This window comes from Neodiprion lecontei, chromosome 2 (assembly GCF_021901455.1).
Source record: "Neodiprion lecontei isolate iyNeoLeco1 chromosome 2, iyNeoLeco1.1, whole genome shotgun sequence".
Lineage (NCBI taxonomy): Eukaryota > Metazoa > Arthropoda > Insecta > Hymenoptera > Diprionidae > Neodiprion > Neodiprion lecontei.
Genome location: NC_060261.1, coordinates 421,048 through 445,951, shown reverse-complemented (window position 1 = coordinate 445,951; position 24,904 = coordinate 421,048). Strand labels below are relative to the sequence as shown.

At 40.1% G+C, this 24,904-nt stretch overlaps 3 protein-coding genes and 1 long non-coding RNA gene across 5 annotated transcripts; 2 read left to right on the top strand and 2 right to left on the bottom strand.

Annotated features, from left to right (window-relative positions):
- Window positions 1-373: 373 nt before the first annotated feature.
- Window positions 374-2,742, bottom strand: LOC107220459 (zinc carboxypeptidase). The gene is made up of 7 exons (XM_015659067.2): window positions 2,688-2,742; window positions 2,431-2,587; window positions 1,773-2,294; window positions 1,454-1,541; window positions 1,163-1,365; window positions 990-1,074; window positions 374-845 (listed from the first exon to the last, which is right to left on the bottom strand). The coding sequence occupies exons 2-7, from the start codon at window positions 2,578-2,580 to the stop codon at window positions 649-651; spliced, it is 1,245 nt and encodes a 414-aa protein (XP_015514553.1). The 5' UTR covers window positions 2,581-2,587; window positions 2,688-2,742; the 3' UTR covers window positions 374-648.
- Window positions 2,743-6,895: 4,153 nt separating this feature from the next.
- Window positions 6,896-22,420, top strand: LOC107220443 (acetyl-coenzyme A synthetase). 2 transcript variants are annotated; one of them, XR_006902842.1, is made up of 11 exons: window positions 6,896-7,485; window positions 8,787-9,002; window positions 11,183-11,378; window positions 11,626-11,854; window positions 11,936-12,128; window positions 12,279-12,471; window positions 12,885-13,040; window positions 13,193-13,360; window positions 14,383-14,572; window positions 17,810-17,967; window positions 18,433-18,559. XR_006902842.1 is itself a non-coding variant. In XM_015659041.2 (11 exons), exons 1-11 carry the CDS (start codon window positions 7,397-7,399, stop codon window positions 19,844-19,846), a joined length of 2,073 nt encoding a protein of 690 aa, XP_015514527.1. In that variant the 5' UTR covers window positions 6,905-7,396; the 3' UTR covers window positions 19,847-22,420. The 2 variants fall into 2 exon arrangements, 1 of the variants encoding a protein (XP_015514527.1); XM_015659041.2 differs by lacking the exon at window positions 17,810-17,967 and adding an exon at window positions 19,650-22,420 and having other exon boundaries at window positions 6,905-7,485; window positions 18,433-18,678.
- On the bottom strand, window positions 16,756-17,336 carry LOC107220444 (enolase-like). Its single transcript, XM_015659043.2, has one exon. The coding sequence runs from the start codon at window positions 17,334-17,336 to the stop codon at window positions 16,788-16,790; it is 549 nt and encodes a 182-aa protein (XP_015514529.2). The 3' UTR covers window positions 16,756-16,787.
- Window positions 22,421-23,634: 1,214 nt separating the features above from the next.
- Window positions 23,635-24,356, top strand: LOC124292893. Its single transcript, XR_006902843.1, has 2 exons — window positions 23,635-23,719; window positions 23,796-24,356. It is a non-coding gene; the product is annotated as an uncharacterized LOC124292893 (long non-coding RNA).
- The last annotated feature ends 548 nt before the right edge of the window (window positions 24,357-24,904 follow it).

Sequence of the window (24,904 nt, the reverse complement as noted above, 5' to 3'; positions counted from 1 at the left end):
TTCATTTCAAATCTCTGTAAAATTATTAAAATATGGCAAATTTGTTCGATTTCAATCTACAACGGCTCCCTCTATGCCGAAGAATATTTTATACAAAGTTACTGAAACTGATTTTGTTTCTTTCGGTAGTCGATTAATGAACGCCCATTTATTAATCGTCGTTAATTTCGGTGCAATGTTATGACGTTGAGTATTTAACTGAAAATTTTTTTTTTTGGCCAACCAACTTCCTTATCTACCATTTGTTTGTTGACTAACGAATTAGTCAAAAATACGAGATTTTTATTTGTCCGTCAGAAGGACATTGGTTCACAGAACTGCTAGGTGACTTACTTGCAGGTCATTTATTCTACATGTAATGACAATACAGGTGTAAAATTGTAAATCACAAATGCCATTTAATTTGCAAATACTCTTACACATACGCGTATTTATTCACATTAGATAAAGTGATGTTCGAAAAGTAAGATAGACACAGAGTGAACAATATGCCATGTACAAAGTTCAGTAGGTACTACAGGATTTCTGGCTTCTGGTGAATATAAAAAACCCTGTTGCAATTGGAAATTCAAAATGAAAGTATGTATGCTCGAGACGTTGACATTGCAAAAGTGGCAGTAGTGACCTGCTAACTGTCTTCCATCAAGTTTATACGCCGTGTCCACGTTCCTTGGCAGCCTTGAACATCGCCACGAGTGAGTCCAGAGTTTCTTCCCCAGTGGGAATAATTTGCGCGGCGGGCAAAAGGAATCCCCATCGGCCAAGATCCCTCAATTCGTAAATGTAGGTAATCGGCGTATTGTACGTGGCCTTAACCCAGTCTACGGATGCTCCGGTGGCAACATCTGTTTGGATCAAGTTGAACGTAAAAATTTACTTGCACATTTTCCGTAGATTGACTGTTTGCAAATTAAGTGACTTTGTCATTACATTGTGCAGTACATACGAATTTTCGAAAATTCTATATTTAAACTGATTTTCGTACTTACAGATAGTTTCGGCAATATTTCCGACCGTGTACGTTGTTCCGTATCTCTGTTGGAGAGCCTCAGCAGTTATGATTCCAATTTCGTACTGCACGAAACAAATAAATACCCGCATTACATTCCTCGCCTGGTTCTAAATTGTCATATTGATAAGCACGGTATGCATGTATACTTGCCAATTCGTCATAGTTGTCTAGATGATCCGTGGTGTGTCCGTACGGTATGAGTAACAACTGGGTATAGCTGTGAAATGATATGTACGCGTAGAATTTATCGCTGATAGAGTCTATGTACTCGGATGCGGATTTGGTTTCAATTTCGGAAAAAGGTCCCGAACCGGCGTACGTGTCCACGCAGGGTAAGCTGCTCGCGCCACCGGCTGAAAATTTCAGGATATATCGGGAAGCTTTTGTTCTTTTACTCGAATTCACGATTTCCGTCATTAGTTTCAATTTAAAATGTCTTACTGTTCCACTGGAATCCCCAGTTTCTGTTTGGATCAGCTCCACGGCACAAGGCGCTCACTCGGGACCGCGTCTTTCGCCACAAACGGCTCTGTCAAATGAAAAGTAGAGTACAATCAGTTCAAGGATTTAATCGAGGCATTCGTCAATACTTTGTTGTTTTTTTTTCCGAACAAACAGGCAAACAAAAAGAAAACTTGGAGCAATACTATGCTGAAAATTCATTCGGAAAAACAAACTTCCTTCAAGTTCTCGTTGATGTAATACGCGACTGTGACATAATGCCGCACAACTGCACATTATAGAAAAGACTGAGACTTACGCTGGAATGCGTGTGCGCGTAACCGTCCGGATTGAAAACGGGAAAAATGTACCAGTCGTGTCTATCGGCCAATTCTCTAACGTCGGGATCCGTGCTGGTCAAAAGTTCGTTGGTGATGTAAGTCACGGTTGCTGGTGAAATCCATTCCCGAGCGTGGATACCACCTTCGATGAAGATCCCAGGATTGTCGGACCCGAATGAAATTTTAATGCCCTTTATTTCACGATCTTCGTAGGTCGAGCCAGCTACCACCACTTCGACGTTTTCCGGATACTTAACGGCCAAAGATTCCAGCCATTCGTAGATTTCATTCAAAGTGTGATAGCTCGTCCACCCGAAGCTACCGTCCCGTGATTGGAGCGGGCCATTCTCAGCGTCTATCAATTTCTGCACATCTTCGATGTAGGTAGTGTAATGCGCGCCCACTACGTTCATGTATTCTTCGAACTCATAAAGCCGATGCGGTGGTACCATAATGTGAACCGGTGCGTCGAGGCGAGCTGGATCGTTCCATAGATCAAACTGCATGTCAAGTAAATAACATCGTTGCACATGTTAGTGCTGCGTAAAAATTGGTTTTGGCCTGCACGCGTTTCTTCTCGAAGCGAGCCAATCTTACAAGTTATTTCAGTATAAAGGTAGTGGAGGGGTGACTTACGCCGTTTTCAGTTTCACCGAGTTCCCTGAGTAAATTCAAATGAGCCGTAGTGTTGGGAGTTACGGCGAATACCTTGTAGTTGTCGAATCTGTCTACTTCGGCGAATACGGCTGTGGCCGCACAGGCTGCGATTATCCAAAGACGCAGCATAGCGGTCCTGTAAAGAAACGGAAACAAACAAAATTGATGCCATGCACGTGGATACTGCCAGACTTGAGAGTGGTTAGATTTTATAGAGCGTTCATCGTTGAACTTACGTCGGTTTACTTGGCGACCGTGAAAATGCTCAATCTCATCTTCTTCGTATTCCATATTTATAGCCGAGATTTGCCAATACACGCGTCATCACAATAAAAACACGTATTGATAAGTAAAGACGACAGTCAGATTTTTTGATTAGGAAATGAAAATTTGTATCAATCTAGTCTGGTAATCTTTGCGATTACATACATGATGGACATTATCGTTGAAGATGTTTATCTGCCGCGTGCAAACCATCAAATCAATGTTACTGATTGTACTGGATTTATACCATTTGAGGTCGTCATGTGACAGCTGAACAATATTGTTTTAAAATTCTCTTCAAGGAACCCTATTTAGAGCGAGCCACACAATTTTACCTTTGTGTGGTCCGCTTGCAGTATAATCCCTTTCATTCCTGTGTTTGTACTGCAAACAGTTGTTGACCACATTATGAAACACCATGCTTGCCGCACTTCGGAAGATATAATAGATATTACAGCTGATCTGATTATTGCTTATAAAGTGACCAACACGTATGCCTACAAATTTGAAAACTCACTTTTCCGTTGGCAGTTCCGATTACGATCAGCTCATCGTCAGCTATGGCATTGGTACAACTGTCGCATTTTCCTACACAGTTAATTCTGAAGAACAAACTGCCCGCTGTATCCAAATACAGAAAACTTTTGTACCTTTTTACGTGTGCAGACGTAACCATCGGTATTATAGACGGTGAAGATGCACCAGTCTCCGCTGCTTGTCTGGTATTTACATCGTTGTTGGCGATCAGTTGGATCTGAAAACGATCAGTGACCACTGCCAGGGAGCTCCGTCGCGTGCGTGAATTCCTCTTGCCGGAAACACTGTAGGATTTTTCAATCCGAAGGACGGTTTCACCCGGTGGATAGTTCAACCCCAGTCAGTTTCATCTCCAACAAGCGGAGAAATCAGCTTTAAATACTCACTACTCATAGTGCTTATTTATCTATCAATTGACCTGAAAAAAGTTTACATGTATGACATATATCTAATAACAGTTTTTTTTTTTTTTTTTTCATAAGAAACTAATAAGGTACCAACTTCGATTTGAAGTGTGGATTTAAGAGTATCAGAGTGTGGATTCTCTTGATCTATAACACTCTGCAAGTCATTCATCAACTCGTGGACATCCCTGTGCTGTTCATTCACGAGTCCCTGAAACTCGGCGAGCTTCCCCGAGGAAACCACCACACTCGCATGATTATCGACAGTCTCCACTTTACTCCAGAAACTAAAATCTTCCTCTTTTTCCATTCTCATAAAAATGTGACGGTGTTCCGCTCTTATTAGGCGGTTGCGATACAGATGTTGATTATCATAGCCGACTTGTTCGTTATTAGACTGTAAGCTACGATCAACCACGACCGTACAAAGAGTTGCATTAATAATATCATAGAACGTGGCTTAGTTGAATAAATTATTGCAAAACGTGATGGCAGCCGAATCTTGATGCTTTTAATTGTCTGTCAATGTGTTCGGTGAACGAAGGAATTTGCAAAATCAAGTAAAATATATCACGATTACATGAAACAAAGTCTAAGCCATTTAAGTAAACGGCTTGACCAAGGCTATTTAAACGGTGAGGGATTATGAAGGGTGATTAGTTTCAAGTGCCTACGTCGTCTTCGTTGCAGGAAGTTGCAAACCTTTTATCTAGACCGGACTGTCACGTCGTTAAAACGAACACATTCGCCCCTCCGCTATATGGATACGTACGTAACTGGAATCTCTTACTTTACTGACACGAGCAAACTAACCATATAATGTTTATTTTCACGGAGGTGCTGTTGCCAAGTTATTACTTGATTCAATTGTGTTGCACTACCTCCGAAGTGAATGTATTGTAATTGAATTTGTACTGTTGAAGTTATCATCTTCATGTCACCCATCCCTCCGTAGGATTATCAGTTGGAACATTATTTCGAGTTCGTCATGCAGATACGGAAACGCTCAATTAATAGAATACGAGCATCGATTGTGCAGACAAAATTGCCTGCAATTTATTGAGCTAAAACAAAAGCGTTTAAGGTAAGTGTACCAGTTATTGACACGTTTAGACCCAATTATTGACCCTTTCATTTGCCAAAATTATAAATTTACAGAACAAATTGTGAATTTTTCGATGACTAAATCCAATTGCTAGAGGATTGCACACTAAAAATAAATTTTTTGGTAATTTCAGAATTAAGGATCAAACAGGTAGAACCAAAAAAGGTCTATAATTGGGACTCGATTTTTCAAATGTCTACACAAGCTGCTGTTATATTAGCTATCGCAAACCTCGACGTGTAAAGTTGAAATTCTAACGAATACCGTAGCGAAACCTTATCCATATCTAAACCACTAAATGTTAAAGTCGGTAATGACGGAATGTCCCTAGACACACGATCGACCGAAGCAAACTTGTCGACCGAAACGGTATTTAAGTTGGCTTTGTCGTTCTTTTACCAACAACATAATTAATCGTACCTTATCAATCAATGATAAGGGATAAGACGGTCGGATTGGCATGGGGATAGGTGTATTCTATTCCGGCGAAAGGCCTAGAAAAAATACCATGCCTGAGCATCGGATCATGCTACTTTTATTGTTTTGCATTGACGGGTCCGTGATGAATGCTACGCAATAACAGATCGCAAGAACCATTCACTTTTCCTTATAATAGACCTTGTCCTTGCATATAGCCATGGAATGATAATAATTGCCAACCGAAACGCTTCACACTTGAATGGCAGTGGCGAGACTATCGGATTATAGATAGACTCTTAGCATTCAACGCAAACGCAAGACGTTTTAGAATGTTCATGCGCGTGTTTTCTTCTGCTAATAAATTATACGCGCTGTGTCTGTAGGTAATGCGTCTCCATTTTCGTCCAACAACTATATACGCCACGGCATTCGTTCAGCATGCTTATATTTGACACACCAACGCTAATACTTGTTCTAGGCTGGCAATGAAGGTGAGAATGACCAATCCAGAATTGGTAAAAAAAAAAGAAAGAAAATTGGCAAGCATATGTTATTGTTCGGGAAAATTCTCTGTAGAGTAGTACAGAAGATGGAACAAAACGTGGTTTATAGATGATTAATGAGTAATAGAATAAAATAGGCTCAGCCCAAAATTGAATTAACACACCCAATAGGTATACCTTATACCGTATCCTCACGAATACAATACTGGCAGAGATGTGTGACAGAACTTGGTGTTCCACACCGCAGCTTTGCCTGTACAATTTCTGAATAATGTCACAACTGTTCGTTATGCAATTAAGCGTCTCCTTACTTGCAGTTTTTAATTCGTCTCATTTTCCCAGCTTTATCGCCTGCAACTTTTCTTTGTTTTCACAATTTTACTATGCTTTCGTAATCTCGCAAGGCAAGCGGTATGAAGGACGTGAGAATTGCGCGTACCAAGTTCCCCTATGAATATTATACCTTCGCTGTTTGTCCTACAATTAACCGGATAATTCACTTCCCAATACAACTCCATCCGGCAGGCACATGAACCAGGGGTCAGACACAACAACCAATTCTGACGGCCACCATTTCCTCAGTCAACTGCGTTCGCTTGTCGGTGCATCACCTCCGGCAAGTATATCATGAGAAGATCGGTATCAGTATTCGGCAGCAGTAAAAATTACTCGTACTTTCTTATCTTCTTAAAAGAGTTGTCCGGCGATTTTTGCTAAGAATATGGGTATAACTGCACCAGCGAATAAACAGCCTGCACCGATAAATGAACAAACCAGAGAAAAGTTTACACGTATATATAGTGAATTATTCACCATGGTTGTTCGTTCGCTGGGTGAATTTCTCGAAGCGTTTATTCACTGGTGCATTTACTTCACTCAACCGGAACTGGCAAATATGATATTCTCCGAAATGATCCGCTGCATTATTCTACACAGATACATCCCGCCTAGGGGTAGCTCATTTTTGAACTTTTTTTTCTTTAAGTGCCACTCGAAAAATTTTTGTGACAAGTGTACGGAAAAAAAAATGCCGTACATCCTCCAGGTTTAACGAGGGTTTCTTTTTTCATCATTTGTCACAAATCGTTCGACCGGCACTTTAGAAAAAAAAATTACTTTAACAAACGAACCACCCTAATATATGTATACGTACAGCAGGTGAGTTACATATCGTATCATTCGACGCAATCGAACTGACAACGAGGCGAGGTTGTGCGTAGTCGATGACGATCGAGTAAGCGTCGCAGCTCGTATGGCCATCGGCTCTACGGCCTCTTGACACCGTCGCGGCGTCGTCGCTCCGCTCGAGGTACGAGCGGCGTTTGAGTCCCAGTTCCTTCCGTTGCACCGGCGGCCTGGTCCCACCGCGAAAAGGAAAGCACGTGTATCGATCGCGGTACCGCCGGCTGTAGCAGTGCCCCTGCCCCTCATCGCCCAGATCCCCGACGACCTGCGCCCTGGAGAACTAACTGCAAGCCGAAAGACAAGTGCGGGTTGCGCACCAGCATTTCGTTAACCAACGTTCGAGGAGGAAGTCAGTACTCCAACCGCCTCTGTCACGTATCGACACGGTCGATTTCTCTTCGGTACATGCGTGACTTCTACTGACACAAGTGTTCCGAGGGTCCGTGTCAGTTGCAGATCCTACCCTCGCTGGTCCAACGAGAGTACAGGGGTGTCAGGGTGAACGACTAAACATTCAAAAAATAAGTATGGCTGACAGAATTTACCATCCGAACGCGGCGGTTGCTGCGAATTCGCACTGCAGCAGCTTCAAACAGTATCAAGAATTTTACGAACAGTGAGTTTGAACTAATACAGCCTGCGTCAATTTACACACGTATGTAATAAGATTATACAGGCATAGGTTTTTGTTCCATACAGTCATATGAAAATTAACCAAATCGCATTCGGCATTGTTATACGTAATTCATGCATCTTTACTAGCTCCGCCAAATTTACTGACCGTGTTTCTCTTGATCGATATTCACGATGACGTATTAGGACCGTCAATCGATTCAGTTGGTAGTCCGAAAACGACGAAAAACTATACATTTCGAGGGTGTCGTAAATACGCGAATATGTACAAACTTACATATTATACATGTATATGCATATGAGTAAGGAATCATGTTCCCGGATTGCAATCTGACCTACACAGAGATCGACAACCTTGGCGTAGATTCATCTCGTACCCGTCATCCTGCTGGAACATGCAACGTCAAAAATGACGGTGTGTTTTTTATTTCCAAGCCAAACTCGGATATTTTCTGGAAACGTAAGCCCGTAATAAAGCGACCCCAAAACATCGTCGAATAGCTTGAATTGCCTTCTCTGTTCACTATATAAAATTAATGTTTGTAATAATTTCATTCGACGCAACTTAAACAAGAAAACAACTGACGATACAATCACACTTTATATTACTCATCCCAAACGAAACTATGGACAGACGAGTTTCACATGTCCGTAAGATGAGTACCATTTAGTGCATGTGCATGAAATTCGTATTCAGCCGACGTAATTAAATAGCTGCACGTGACCGCGATTAACCGCATGTACGTGCTGCACTTGGATGGTTATTAAAATAGGTGGTAAAACCTACGCGTATGTAATACGTATGAATCGCGCGGTATACATTTTTAATTTTCTTATCATGTTTTATTTGATAAATGAATTCAAACTTCAGATGCTAGTTTACTTCGTAAATGTTATTGGAAACAATCGTTCGATGATGATGGTGAATGGCATTAATCCGCGTATTGAATTCCTTGCACTGCATCGCCACTTTATTAATCAATTCGCGTTAATCAGCTGCAAAGATAATATGTAGTTTTGTATGTAACAATAAAGATAACCTCTGAACTCTTGCGGCGCTCCTGCACCCATATCGCCACGAAGTGCTATTTACCATTTATTATACATTGCCTCGCTTAACTGCAATGTATCACTCTGCCTAGCTTCGCAAAATTTATAAGAATGCACCTATCCAATACGTAAACAATGTTTTTCAGCGACTTAACGATAACGACCATCTTTCATGTACGTAACAAGTAAGAGTAAGAAAATTATCAAGTATCTGATGTATTTCACGTTTCGCAGATCGATTGAAAGTCCCGAAAAATTTTGGGGTCAGGTGGCCAAACAGTTTCACTGGGAGACACCGGTAAAAGAGGGAAAATTTTGCTCGTACAATTTCGATGTGAGTAAAGGAGACGTATTCATCGAATGGATGGAAGGTGCCTCCACCAATATTAGTTTCAACCTTCTCGACAGAAACGTAAAGAATGGAAACGGCGACAAGGTTGCCTTTTATTGGTGAGTTGTTACCTTTTCATTAATCCAATCAGGAAAGTTCACCACGCGATTGTGTTCTCAAAGACGGAAGCACCCCTCGAACAGGCTGGTGAAATAATTTTAAAATTAACTTTCCTGGTAACGAATTTATCTCAATAGTTGAAGACTTTCAACTTTGTCATTTTTCACATTTTGACTTTGATATAATACTGTAACAACTGAACACTTGGGAGAAAGGTATCGTCCGATCACATGTGTACCGTAAATACGTGTAGACAAGGTGACCAACTTATTGTCCCAAGGTTTGCACGATAATAAAGAATATAAATGGCTCGAATGGTTATTAGCTTATAGGTATGTATATTTCTAATAAAGGTATTATATCATATTATAGCCTATGGCGTGATGCGAGAGTGATTCTCTTTTTATTTTTATTCTTATCGCTATAAATTTATGCGAATCGGTAGCTTCTATGCATGCAAGACACGTGACGGATTTTTTTGAAACTTGTATTACGTAACGCCGAATATCTACAAAAATGTTTATTGATTTCTTGTTACGTTTACGAGTAAAAAAGTTGAACTTTACCCACATGATAAACATGTGAAATGTAGTTACAGTCTGCATATAATCTTTACAACGACGAACGTTGGGCCAAATTGCTGATGATTGAATATCATGAATATCAATAACATGCATTTAAGATTACAAACATGATCTTGAAATTTCGTATTCATGCTGAAACTTGTCATTTATTACTCTACGTCGATTCGCCAATTTGTGCAATGTACATATTTAACCAAACTCGCGCAACTAGTTGTCTCGTTTTGCTGTCGAACGGTTAAAATTCGCTAGTTCGATTGGCCAACGTCCACGTGTCCATCACCACCAAATTAAACTGATTATATTATTGGTCATTCCCTCACGACACGGTATCCATCTGTCGAATTACATCATCCTGCATCTACTCGTACACTAATTTTGAGCGACTTTATTATTTACTATTTGTTAGACTCAAAGAGAGAGAACGTGGTCTAAGACGCTTTAAATCCGGGAAACAGTCCCGGGGCTGACCCGTCGCAAATTGTGCCGATACACCTGTTTACTTTACAGTTTTTCGGGGTCACTTTGGCGAGGATACGGTCAGTTGCGTTTAAAACACCATCCAGAACGTTGGTTTTGCATTGAACTAGAACCCTTGCATATTCATTAGTTAACTGACCGTTAAACACAGCTCTTGACTGTTAGTAATAAATTACGTGGAAACAGATGTTTATCAGTACTGAAAATATACAATTTCTCATAGAGGATGCCTAGTCACCTATACTGTAGAGACTCAGTGTCAGCGATTCAATTCAATTTTTGTAATTATTATACAGCATTAACGGTGATTGAATCATACTATTTATACATTTATTAATGACTGGATTCGAATCGTTTATAATTAATATGTGCTACAACTAATACGTAAGAAACAGACCGATAAACCGTGGTTCGAAAAAAATTAAGGTGTCATCCTGAAATTAAAATAACTCACGTACATACTTGTAAGTAAACACCTGTTTAAAGAAAATTTTACATACTAATTAATGCAATCGAGGAATCTCTTACGTCAAGAGTGACAGTCTTCACGGTTGCATATACATACAACGTACATGTATGTATATATAGGTATTTCCAGGAATTTATTTACGTTGATATTCACGTTTTTCGCCAATTATCCCCCTTCTCAACCGCAATGACAAGGCGTTACTTAATCTTCACCCGCGTGTAATGAACACACGATATGACATATCGCGCATCGTGTCAAATGTCAAATTGCACGTGTTTAAATCGTTCCTTGGCAAATATTTGGAGCAGCACGTATCTGTGCGATAGCTGAAGTATAAACGATCTGAATTTCTCGTCCAATGCCATTTATTCTATGAAACTATAGCAGGTATCGGCACGTTAAGCAATCGCAATCGGAAGAAGCCTCGAATACGGTAATGATAATTCGCGTAATACGACGATAGTTAAATCTGGTGTGAATTACAGAAGAACCTCTGCATACGGCATGGCCAGATTTCTCGTTGCACGCTTGTTACATCTGACTCTAAGATAACACTGGTCGTAGGGTCTCAATCGAAGAGTCGACTTTTCGTTAAATACTCGAGGGCGGAACGTTACTAACGAATAATGTGTCCGGTTTATCTGTACAGGGAAGGTAATCATCCAGATGACTACTCTCGGCTTACGTACAGAAAACTGCTTGAAGAGGTCTGCAGATTTGCCAATGTCTTGAAATCGAAAGGTGTAGCCAAAGGCGACTGCGTAGCAATTTATATGCCAATGATTCTCGAATTACCCATAGCCATGCTTGCGTGCACGAGAATAGGCGCCACTCACAACATTGTGGTAAGTTTTTGCAATTTTATCGGGTGTCATTTTTGACCTTGCGAATGTATGCGTATGACGCGGTTAGTACCAAAAATGTTTGGTGACTTGATAGCCAAGTTAACGTCGCAACTACAAGTTGTGGTTTATCGTTAGCCTGCAGCACGCCGTGTGCTATCGACTTGTATAAAAAGTATGATGTAATACACTAAGCAGTGAACTGATAAATATATCGTATATGCTCTGTCTAATTTTTCCTTGCGAATAGTTTGCAGGATACTCGTCGGATTCACTGGCAGAACGAATTCTCGATTCAAAATCAAAAGTCCTCATAACTGCGGACGGCGTATGGCGTGGTGAAAAGCTCCTGAATCTGAAACGTATATGCGACGACGCTTTGGAAAAGGCAAAAAATAACGGACACCAGGTAGAAAGCTGTATAGTGGTATCTCATCTTCAAAGGCTCAGCAACACTATGACTAAATCAGAATCCAGGGGTAAGATTATCACACTCTCCGAGTGAAAATCACGTGATGGGGATATACGGGTTTTCTCCTTGTTTCTTTCATTGGCAATAGAAGGTGTCAGCGTAAATGGTACAAATGGATCTACGAATGGTACGCAAAAAAATAACCCGCGATCCGACGATTTTGAGGTTGCTTGGATAGAGGATCGAGATTTTTGGTGGCATGAAGAGATGGAAGACGTTGACTCTCGCTGTTACCCAGTATGGATGGCTGCTGAAGATCCTTTGTTTATATTATACACTAGGTACAAATGATTTTATCGTATCGCATGTCTGATCTATGGTAACCGTCATTAAAATGCGTTAAATGCGCGGATAAATTTCTTGGACGTATGTACCCGATGTCCGGTAATTTCCGGGTATTATTGTCTTCAACAACGTCTCTTTTACCGCAGCGGCTCGACGGGGAAACCAAAAGGAGTTCTCCACACTACAGCCGGATATCTCATTTATGCCGCCACGTCGTTCAAATATGTTTTCGATTATCATCCGGGCGACGTGTATTGGTGTACAGCTGACATCGGATGGATCACAGGTCATACTTACGTTGTCTACGGTCCATTAGCGAATGGCGCCACCTCTGTCCTGGTAAGGTATAACAAACATAAAAACTTGTGCTTTACATGTAATCCGAATCTCAACAATCAATCTGAAGTCAATTGTTTTACGGTTCACTCGGCAAAAAAACTCCTGCCCTAAACGTACCGGGACGTGGAAAACCTTGTTGCAGGGTTTGATACCTTCTGCACCCAAGTACAGCGATAGTGTTTTATTCAGTCCCTGAAATCAAAACACCCACTGGAAGTAAAATAATCTAGAGTCTGCAATAGCCTCATCTTGCCAGGCGTTTGCCAGGTCACAGTTGCTTGGATGCAAAATGTGTCAGATAAAAGTACCGTAATTCGAGCTATTAGAAATCCCGATAATGTACTTTTATAATCATTGTACGCTCGCTATTACTGTCAAAAAGTGAGAATAGTTTATTGCGCATGTAATTACAGTTTGAAGGGACACCGTTTTATCCGGACAATGACAGATACTGGTCAATAGTGGATAAATATAAGGTCACGCAATTCTACACAGCACCGACCGTCGTGAGATCACTCATGAAGTTTGGAGATGATTTGCCAAAGAGACATGATCTTACGACTTTAAAGGTAATGTATAATTGCTTTTCGGATAAAACGTTTTTTTATGAGTACCATGGACTGTAGATTCTTTATGCTTATCGATAGAGGGAAAATCTCGAGACTAGGAATAATGTCAAAAAGTTAATGTTTTGTTGGAATCTAAGTTATTAACAATTCAGGTCCTCGGATCGGTAGGAGAGCCCATTAACTCCGAAGCATGGCTGTGGTATTACAACGTCGTCGGTCGTGGCAAATGCAGTATCGCCGACACATTCTTCCAGACCGAAACTGGCGGTCACGTAATCACGCCACTCCCAGGGGCGACACCCATGAAACCCGGATCCGCGGTAAGCCAACTCAACCACCCTTACCCATTACCGCGATGGAAGGGGAAGAGATGTGCAAATTGGTGTCTATTGCAATTATGTCCATATTGACTTAGTTCAGGGATTTGACGTGTCAATTGGTATGTAAGCAAACGTAACGCAAATAGAAAAAGCTGTACCTTATGCGGACGAGTGGTAGTGCGCGTACGTAACGGACGTGAAATTGAGTAAGTAAGACGTCAATTTGAATACTTTTTCGCCCATCGAGACGCCTAATAAATCGCGAAAAGTTGCCTAAGCGTAATCACAAACATTTGCTCATACATTGTCGGATGAGATAATTAGCGCACCACATGTTCCTGCACCATCACCATTGCTATGTTATGCGTACTACAATCATTGTCAACGCGTAGAAATGACAGCATTTTAATCAGCCGCAGGGATTTTAGACGAGCACCTGCTTGTGAGTCAAGTCCCAGTAGAGAAGTAAGGCTGGTTCTAGATGCAGATCCCGGTACCGACATTTTATCGACATTTTTAACCGCTTCACATTTCAGACACAAACCCTTTTTCCGGGTGGGGGTTATCTCTACTCTGATTAACCTCACCAACTTGGAAAAAAATGTTGTGGATTTTTTCCAATAATCAAGAAAGTTAACCAGAGTGGAGATAACCACGACCCGACAAAAAGGGTTTGTTTCTGAGCTGTGACGCGTTTAAAAATGTCGATAAGATGTCGCTATCTATACCTGCATCTAGAACGAGCCTCACCTCTCTACCGGTGCCAATGGACGTACCACAATAACGATGAACACCATCTATTGACAAGTTTTCGTTTACATACTGCGTGTTCTTCTAAATAAAATGCCCCAAGTAATTACTAGAAATAAATTTTCCTTCCATCGATTATCTGTACTGTAGGAGTGGCAAAAGGAAACATTATGCAGAATTGGATTCTTCCAATACTTGCATCTAAAAAAATTTGTCCTCTTATGTGTCTTCCGTGTGTGAAATTATTTACGGATAAAATATACATTTTCCAGACGTTTCCATTCTTTGGCGTTTCACCAGAACTTCTAGACGAAGATGGTACCGTGATCAACGGCGAAGGTGAAGGTTTTCTGGTCTTCAGCAAGCCGTGGCCGGGTATGATGAGGACATTGTTTGGAAATCACGAAAGATTTCAGTCAACGTATTTCTCCAAATTTCATGGCTATTACTGTACAGGAGACGGTAAGAGGGAAAAATTTGTACTACTTGACATATTATGATTACTCGTGCATTGATATCTTTGGTGATGAAAATACATACAAAAACGGAGAATGATTGGTGACTTGGCTACCGTTCGTTTCACCACAATTCAACAGCATTCAGCTGTTGGATTAGAAGTCAATACAACCATCGCTTATGATCATAAATTCAATGTTTATTCGTTGCGTACAATTTTGATTCATCTCCATCTATAGCTATTTGTATTTGCTGAACGGATACCTGAAATTGTTGCCGGCATATTTGGCATCTTTCCCCAACTCTTCTTCAATCCTCAAAATTTGATTGTATTTCGCTATTCTGTCACTCCGACACGGAGCCCCGGCCTTGAACTGACCCGCGGAAATGCCGACGGCCATATCCGCTACAAAAGTATCTTCAGTTTCTCCGTAACCTCCCGACATCAAACAACTCCAGCCACTGGTCCTCGCCAATCGATTACAATTTATTGCCTCCGTAACAGTTCCAATCTGAGGTAACCTGATCAGTAGACAGTTCGCGGTTTGTTTCTCAATCGCTTCCTCTATACGTTCGATGTTCATTGCCGTTAAATCGTCGGCGACAATTTGAATTGACTGATCGCTCAGCATCGGCCACCCGTCCCAATCCTCCAAATCAAATGGATCCTCTATCGATACGATCGCTGGAAACTCATTCATGTATTCCAAATACTGATCGCGGAGCTCTTCCGCCGCAATATAATCGTTCGGGTCGGAATCTTCGCTTTTGAAGGATAAATCGTACTGCCCTGATGCATATAATGTGCATATGTGCATATGTTATTTACAGCAATGTGAAAGTAACTCAGCGAGAAGTTATATGATTCTCATCATCCTGACTGCGATTCCCGTTTAATAAGTTGTGAAAATCCAAAAATCGAAGTATACAAATATCGAAGACATGGTAACGAATCACACTACTCGCCTTCCGGCAGGCAACGGAAAAAACAAGCCGTTAGTTTCTGGAGAAGCCTTTTTTTGCCACGCTCAATCCTACTCAGAATTGTCATTACACAGGAAACGTCCTACACTGTTCAATTAAGGCAGTTCATACGCTTGAATCAGAACTTTTCTAATTAATTCCATACGCAATAATCGCACATTGGATATCAATAACATTTGTCTACTCGTCAGCATGAATTCTATGAATTACCTTAAGGTATTTTGAGTGTGGTTTCATCGTTGGCCTCACAAGGAAGGTATCCCAGGTCGACATCTCCCACTTGATTTCTATTGTAATATGTTATAGTAGACTAAAGACAAAGCGACACGTAATTTTTTTTTTTTTTGTTTTTTTTTATCAGCCGTTAAACACTTTAAGAGGGCGAAACCACTCTCCAAAGTAAGGCATGTCAAGGGGCGATTTGGCAGTTTCACCCACAGGAACACAATATTTTTCAACCGATCCAGCTGGAAAAGTTTTCTAATAACCAGATATAAAAAATGCAATTTTCTCAATAAAAAAAACGAATAAATTTAAAAAAAAAACAACCCCAATCGACACTTGACATGCCTTACTTTGAAGAGTGGTTTCACCTCCTTCAAAGTGTTTAATGGCAGTTGAAAAAAAATTCGCGTCGCTTAATTTTTATTCTACTATAAGATTATACAAAAGAAATCAAATCGGAGACAGCCACCTGGGATACCTTCCTTGTCAGTAGACAGTGTTACTAACAGTTGTGAAAAATTTTCCAAGTGCTACCTACCATCCTTGCAAAATGTTGAGGCTGACATATCTAGAGCAATTTTAATCTTTCCATCGTAGCCCGCCGTTTTGATCGCCTCGTCTATTACAGACAAGGCTTCCTTGTCGTCTTCTAATTCGGGCGTAAAGCTACCTTCGTCGCCTACCGGTAACGGTAGTTTCGCATCTTGTTGTTCGGCAAGTTTTCGCTCCATGACGCGGAATACTTCGGTGCCCATTTTCATCGCATCGGCAAAACTCTCCGCACCTTGCGAAACGAAGGATAAATGAATTACTGTGCCGCTTCGATTCCTCGTGCAACGTAAAGATCAAATTTAGCTTCTACCCGATTCATATCTGCACGTGAACACACACATTATACGTAGGTACTCTATACGCGGTGTGTTTATTCGTTAGCTGCGTCGTCGTCGTCATCATCATCATCATCGTTACGATTATTATTATTCTTATTACTAATGTCGCTGCTCTTAATGTATCATGCGACGTATAATTGTATATGAATACCTGTAGGTAGGATCATGAATTCTTGACAGGCAAGAGAATTTCCAGCATATTTTCCGCCGCTGATTACATTGAATGCTGGTACGGGAATAATTATTTCCGTGTTTTCTGACAATTCGGCAATATATCTGTAAAGCGGGAGACCCCTTTTTGCCGCGCCGCCTTTGCAGCAGGCGACAGAGACGGCCAGAATTGCATTTGCTCCGAGCCTTGACTTGTTATCAGTTCCGTCGAGGCTTGTCATAAGATTATCAATTTCGCGCTGCTGACAGACTTCAAGCTTCGACCGAAGAAGCTCCGGAGCTATGACGTTGTTGACGATTTCAACCGCTTTGAACACCGATCGCCCATTGTACGAGGCTTCGTTGTTGTCCCGTAGTTCGGTAGCTTCGTTTGGGTTAGGCGAGAAAACACAGGGGACGGAGGATCGCAGAAGTCCAATATCGGTCACGAGATCAACTTCGAGTGTTGGGTCGCCGCGAGAGTCGAATATTTGTCGGGCTTTCAATTTCTGGATAGGCATCGCTCTCTCGCGGATTAACCTCGTATACCGACCATGCGTAAGCTACAATAATTCATTGAGTATGTCTGCTTGTCCCTCAAACTGTTTAAATCTTTAAATGGTGGAAAGAAGTTACCCAAAGGTTGAGACGATGAAATTTTGAACGTGTCACGCGGACATATTTTTTTATAATTACCCCATGCTCTTCATGGCATATTAGATACAGCTTCGTGAAGAAGCTGGACTGTTTTGTTTCGCATTGCGTCGCGTCTCGTATACACTGATCTACTTATACATATACCTAACAGAGATCAATGATCTCGCATGATTACGCAGGTAGGCAAAAAACAATTGTCTTTTTCTGAATTTCTTTTGAAATAAATAGATTTCGATTCTATCCGGCGAATAATAACCACAACCTTTAGTTATTACGCATAAAGTTTGTTTTGTCTTTTTTATGTTGATAAACAAGTGTCGAAGTTTTTGGTTGATAGCTAATATGGGTGCCTACTCAGAAGAGAAAGGAAAACGTTTTCACCAAGACGTGATGAACTCTATTCTTATTAACGTTATCAGGGGCGGCATAACGAGAGCATGATGGGAAATTAAGTTTCAGGTTTGATAGAAGAAAGTCCATACGAAAATAGAAAAAGTACGAAAAATAATCATTTTTAAACATTGTTTATCAATTCTTTTACATTTCTAGTTTATTATTAATTATTATTATTGAATAAAAGTGATTTAAATGCAAAACTGAAGTTTGTTTAATTTTTATTTAGAATAAATGTTTGAGAACGTAGGTAATTTTTCTTAAAATCCGAAATATCGTTCTGATTTCTGCAAAAGCAAACTTTATTTATTGAAACTATTTTTTCACAGATTAGTTACATGGAAGTGATCAAAACTTGACATCTAGAAACCACACTCAAAATTCGTGTTAACCGGTGTTATTTCCGTGTAAAAGAAATTTTTTTGACAAATCAGGAAGTTTGGAATCTTAGAGTTTTCGGCCTTCAACAAAGGTTACTTATCAGACGGTCGTGGCCCTTCCCCCAACGTTACTCCATATCGATAAAAGCGTATACTGAAAATGACGATCCCTGAAATATGCCCACAGGTGCGAAGCGAGACGCCGATGGTTACTTGTGGGTGACAGGCCGCGTAGACGACATGTTGAATGTTTCCGGGCACTTGATGTCCACTGCCGAAGTTGAGAGTGTCTTGAGCGAGCACGAAGCAGTCGCTGAAGCAGCTGTGGTGAGCAGACCACACCCGGTCAAGGGCCAATGTCTTTACTGCTTCATTACGCCGAACCAGGACGCGCCGTTTGACCGAAAGCTGCAGGATGAATTGAAGATCAAAGGTGCGTACCATTCTCACTCGTCACTCTACGGATAATTGTATAGATGTGATATACGTGAATTTTCCCAAAAATAATTCGATATTCGATCATTACGATTCTTCATCTAACGCAAGTATAGTTTACGTGTGTTTTTTGCCTTCGTGTTCCGTAGTAAAAGTAATCGTTTCTGCGACAGTACGAAAAGAAGAAAGACTTTAAAGCAAAGTCTCCTTAAGCCTCGTGTATTTTCGATATCACAGGTGTGCAACCACAAAACTGCACAGGTATTTTATATTGTTTCTTATAGATTTTTACTCACTGTAGCCGCGATAGATACTCAAAGAATTCCATCACGTCAAGATTTTTCTTCGACTCGTGTTTGTAGTTTCATTTAGTGCGAAACTCACGTTTAATTCGAAATCTGGTATCCCATTCTTAATTTTAAAAATCCTGTGTAAACCTGACTTCTTACTTGCATTCAATATGTATTAGAGCGAAACTCAAGAATAAATAGAAGCAGGAAAACAGGAAATGGAAAGCGGTAGCGAGTTCGGGGATATATCAAAGAGAAGAAGAAAAGGTTTATTGGCCGAAAAAAAAGAAAAAAAAAAAATTAACGTGGAACGTTGAGTACAATTCGTGAAGAAACTGTTTGTTCAATTTTATCAGAAACAATGTTTAGTTCATTGTAATGAAGTGGTGGGTTTTTCGTTATTGTTATGCTTTTTTTGTGCAAACACCTTGCATTTTACAAGAACGCTGTACGTGATGAAGGGAAATAAAAGTAATTTTTGGAAAACATACGATTACCCAAAAAAATTCCATACAGCCTAAATGAAATATTTTTCAACAGACTGGTGTATTCGCCTTCGGCCCGGTTGTCGTAAAAAGACCTAGTTTGCCTCCTTTATCCATGATCTACGTTTTTCAGATTTTTTCTTGTAGCCCGAGCATCCAACTGGTTTTTAATTTTGTCTCTTTCTACGTTTCAGTACGAGAAAGGATAGGCCCCTTCGCTCAACCGGATGTTATTCAGCATGCCCCTGGCCTGCCGAAAACGCGATCGGGAAAAATAATGCGGCGTATATTACGAAAAATAGCTGTCGGTGACAAAAACGTTGGCGACACGTCAACTTTGGCCGACGAAGCTGTGGTGGATCTGCTTTTCCAGCTACGGCCACAGATTTAGAAATTGAACCCGCTACAGCATATAAATGGCACTCTTGCGTTCGTTCACATCTGGTATATTAAATATAGTGAAAATGAAAAAGTGTAAGAAACTTGGTTGCGTTTCGCTATCGTCCGTTACTCAAAATCAACACCTTGATTGGCTATATTCCCGCGTCAGTTAACAAAATTCACCTGTCCCGAAACAGTCGTGTCGACCAAAAATGGGTATCATCGTATACATATGTACACCTTTTCATAAGTATTATACCACATTATTTATACGGGTCTCGTTTCCATATTTTCCATATTATATATAAGTAATATTATTATATATATTTATTAGAGTGTTTCAAGAAAAAAAATTTCGGAGTTTTCATAACGCTAACCGATAAAATGCCTGTTTGGGACCTAAAAAATAGCCTCTTAAAATGTGAGCCACGTAGCTTATGCGTGAGAACTGCCGCAATTGATTTTTCCCAAACAGGCATTTTATCGGGTAGCGTTAAGAAAAATCCAGCATTTTTTTATTTTTTTTGAAACACTCTAATATATATATATATATACCTATGTATACCTGCAGACAGTCGCACGCCATCGTACACATATGCGTATAAGCCACTCTGCGTATTGTGTGATTTATTTTTATGCGACAACCATACAGTTAGTGTTCAGCTTTAATTTAAATGCTTTGCGAAGCTCCGTACAACATACAGATGCATAATGAATAATTCTGATATTTTACTGCGGTACCACACAAGCATAAACACGCCATGTACACAGACGCGCATTTTAAAAACGTACGTGGCTATGCATCTCAATATAGCTAGCAGTTGCAAATAACTTATTGTCGGTTGATTTATATATTTTTTTCTCTCGTCTTAATTATTAACATAGTAATCTACGCAGAGGATGAGTGTTATTTTTATAGTCCATTATACTTACATTTGACAGGCGGTATTGAATATACACCAAAATCCTATCGTTCATTTTGCAAAACGCCAACTACTGTTAGGTCAAATTATATTTAGCTGTCACATACTCAATTGTTTTACAATTAAACGACTCAGTGTGGAAATCTGATCTCCAAGCCATCGTCGGTAAGAGGATTCACGACTAATCATTCCAACGAAGGATGTTTACAACGTATATTGCACCGATCGTGTAACTTCGCTATACTTTCTCAAACGAAACGCAAATTAAATGAATTAAAAACGAATTATTCGTGCTACATCTTATCGTTAGAATAATATGTGCACTAACGTTTCAACGCAACAGCAGTATTTAAACTAGGAAAAAACACATATACCGTACGTCATATACGTCCACGTCACCGACTGGGCTGCGTTAAGAATGAATACCGAGGTGTATCTTGTTCTCAATGCACACTAGTGAATAAAAAAAGAAAGAAAGAAACCACAACATTTCGAACGAACCCTTCGGAACTCTTAACACAACCCAACAGGAGCGATATAAGTTAGAAGAAATAAGCACAAGTACCTACCCGCTTCTAAACGTTATTGCGACTAATAAGCATTATATTCTAACGAAACAAAATGTTGAAAGTAAATAAAACACTGCAGTGCAGTGATGCATTGGTAATGTACCGGGTTATTTCGTAGAAGTGTTCCGTGGACATGTTTAACATACGGTGAATCCGCTTGCATTATGCAATACAGGGTACATATTACCGATAGACGCTTTTCAAATTGTTCAAGATTGTAGAGCGTGAGGTGTCGGCCAATTTTATCAACAACGACACAAAAGTTTATCAGTAAAATGTTCTCTCAGTTGCCGAAATTTGCAGGCAGATTTCGGTAGGATGCATCCTGAAATTGCATAAATTTGGGGGGATTTACTCTGCAGCAAATTGCCCGTGTGAGATTTCTGCGAAATAATCAGGTATAATAAATGTAAGTGATGTATAATACACTACTGGTGTGGAAAAATTGGACTGAACGAGACCGGAAAATGTATGATAGTTGCAGGAGAAAAGCTCGTGTAGAGATATAATATATGTAATACCTATATATAAATATATATTTATTGAAGACCATGTTCCAATGCCTCGAAATATTCGAGACTAAATACCGTACATATCATTCCTCGCAGGAAACATAACGTATAGTATACGTAATATATACATACCTCCGAATATATTATGTGAATAAATATCACTCTATGGTAATATTAATATTTTTATAATATACCTCCATTACAAGTTCGACTCCTTGTACAGTACTCTCTAAATTTGAATCAGTGAAAATGCAGTGATTCCCAGTTATAAGTATACCACTGGAAAAAAACAGTGCGGAGACACTGACGTTGCAGTGACTTACCACTGATACCTCACTGTTTTCCACTGCATGTATATACACTTATTTTCTCCAGTGGTGTACTTGTAATTGATTCGCATTTAGAGAGTAGAGAGTGCGCGAAGTGGCCGATTCCCGAACGGAACGAAAGCCTTGCGGGAATGTATGAGAGCATGTGGAAATACCAAAATCTGTTGCCGCCGATCTCGCTAAGTTCGTTAAAGGTAAAAAAAAAAAAAAAAAAAAAAACAAGAACGCGCGCGAGCCGACGCACTATCGTGTGCCGCGAAGAGATGCTCGCTAAACTCCATGGCGAAAATATTACCACAAGTTTTATACATTTATAGATTTTAGGAGCCACCACCTTAAAGAAACCACCAAAATGACAATGTACATTAAAACAAGTACCAGCAACGATAGACTTCATATAAAAAAAAAAAAAAAAAAAATAGTCAAATCAAAATCCTTACATAACTTAAACAACCAAGTACATAACTTTTTCGCAAAAATAAGAAATCAATACTAAAACTACAGAATTAAGTACGAAATGAAAAATTTGATGTTAGTTGTACTTGGTGGGCCTTTTTAGGAAAATACCTTGAAAACTTTAACGTTATTGTTTCTTGTATCCACGATACAATGACCATCTATCGCTGTACAGCATTTTTGTGCAACTCTACATGATATGTAGACCACATCTATCAGTTCTGTAACAGTACAATCGATTTACAGTGTTACAGATTAGCAGTTCAACCGATATGAATGCAATCATCCGCACATATATGGAAGAAACACATAGAGGTGATTTTTTTTTGCTGGATTTTAGAGAATCATCATATCATATCATCATCTTATATCGTACGTCATACATCATATCATTATCATACATCATGCATCATCGTATCATACATCTGATCTTATCATCACATCAAATTTTGACGTCACCAACATTTTTTTCTCTCTTGACGTCACCGATCGTAATCGTCGACGACGAAAATCATTCGGCCGAATTCCACAGACCGGAAATGAACGCGCAGTAGAGAGAACATACGAGCATCGCGCTCCGCAGATTTCGAGCATTAGGTTCACGCCGACCGTAGTAGCTCAGGTGCTAGCACTCGTGACTGGGGAGCGGGAGGACTCGGGTTCAAATCCCCTTCCTGTCAATTCGGTCCTGAACGGCAACTTGCAAAAATGTAAGAAGACGGGTCACGCCGTTCAGACGCCGAGTTGCTTGTCGGTGCTTTGGACTCGGGTCCGGCTACACCTGGACAAGGTTTTCGGCAGTTTCCCTTGTTCCTCGTGCGAATGCGGGTGTTTCTACTACTACTGCCAAAAACCCCCCTGCTTGCTCCTTACTTCCTCAAATTTGCAAACATATTTGTGATAAATAAAGAATCATTATTATTGTTGTTATTATTATTACCTCGTGGATACTGCGCCCTAGGTCTTCTGCCTGCTGAATTTCGACGTTCAGAATTAGCGCTCCGTAGTTCCTGCGCTCTAGGTCCTCTACCTGGTGGATCTCAACCTCCAGGACTAGCGCTCCGTAGTTCTAGCTATTCATTGAGCAGAATCAGGTAAAATCCGAGTACATGAAAGGTAGAACAAACCACCACAAGTCAGAAACTCAATTTCCAATTTAATCTACCGCAGTTGGAATGAGCATTCGCTCGACTAAGTCAGCAAATTGTAAGAGAGCTCTCTTATAACCTATTGGAGGGTACAACATGGGTGCGCTGTCATGCCAGGACCGCTCTCTCTCTCTCTCTCTCTGCTGGGTCAGGTCGCCGGGCAATGGAGGATTTCCGGATGGCAAAAGCCCAGCTTGTTACAGGGCCCCAATGTTCCGAGAACGGGGATAAGGGAAAAGGTACTTTTAATCAGAGGTCCTTTTGTATGTAAGTAAATATCTTAGCGAAATGTACAAAATTTCACCGGAACCTCTTCCTGGGACGAAACTGAACACTTCCACGAAACTGTCGAAAAATATTTTGCATCTTCTCATAATTCCGTATGTAATAGTTGTTTTCGCGAAGCAAAGGCTTTTGTGAAATTATAAGTACAACAAGTTTATCAGCTCTTATCTCATAATTTATTACGAAAACTTTACATGTTAATACGTGTTCTTGGACATATTATGCAAAACAATCTTACCTAATTCTAGTTAACTTTGTAATTGAATAAAAAACTGATATAACGGAGGTGAATATGAAATGAGGAGAGTCTTACGCAAGCTACGTGGCCATACTCCTTTACTCCCTGCAGATCAGTGTTTTACATTTATTTACATTCTATCATTTTGTTGTTAGTCATAATCGTAAAATAAAAAGCTATTTTATTTTCGATACCTTTATAGGTATACCTTTATTATATTATAGGATATACCTTTTATATAAATACCAAAATATTTTTGTATTTGGCATCGTATTGGGAGCGTATAAAAAAATTGGCATCGTGGAACTCGACATTCCTGCCGAGTAGAAAAAATATTTCACCGAAAAAGGTGAATTAAGATACATCTTAAGTTCCTCTTTTCCATCAACTATTCAATGCGATGTAGGTACGTGATATTTTCGATGCCATTCTGAGTTGAACATCCTTTTTCTCTGCCCCTTCAAATTTTTTCAGTCTACTTTCGGCGGTTCTTACGCCTCCAACATAAACAGCTGTACGATGTAATCGGAAAGGAATCTTACAACCGGCAATATGATCAACAATTGATCGTGATATTCACGATCAGTGCACTTTCTACACAAGTTGTT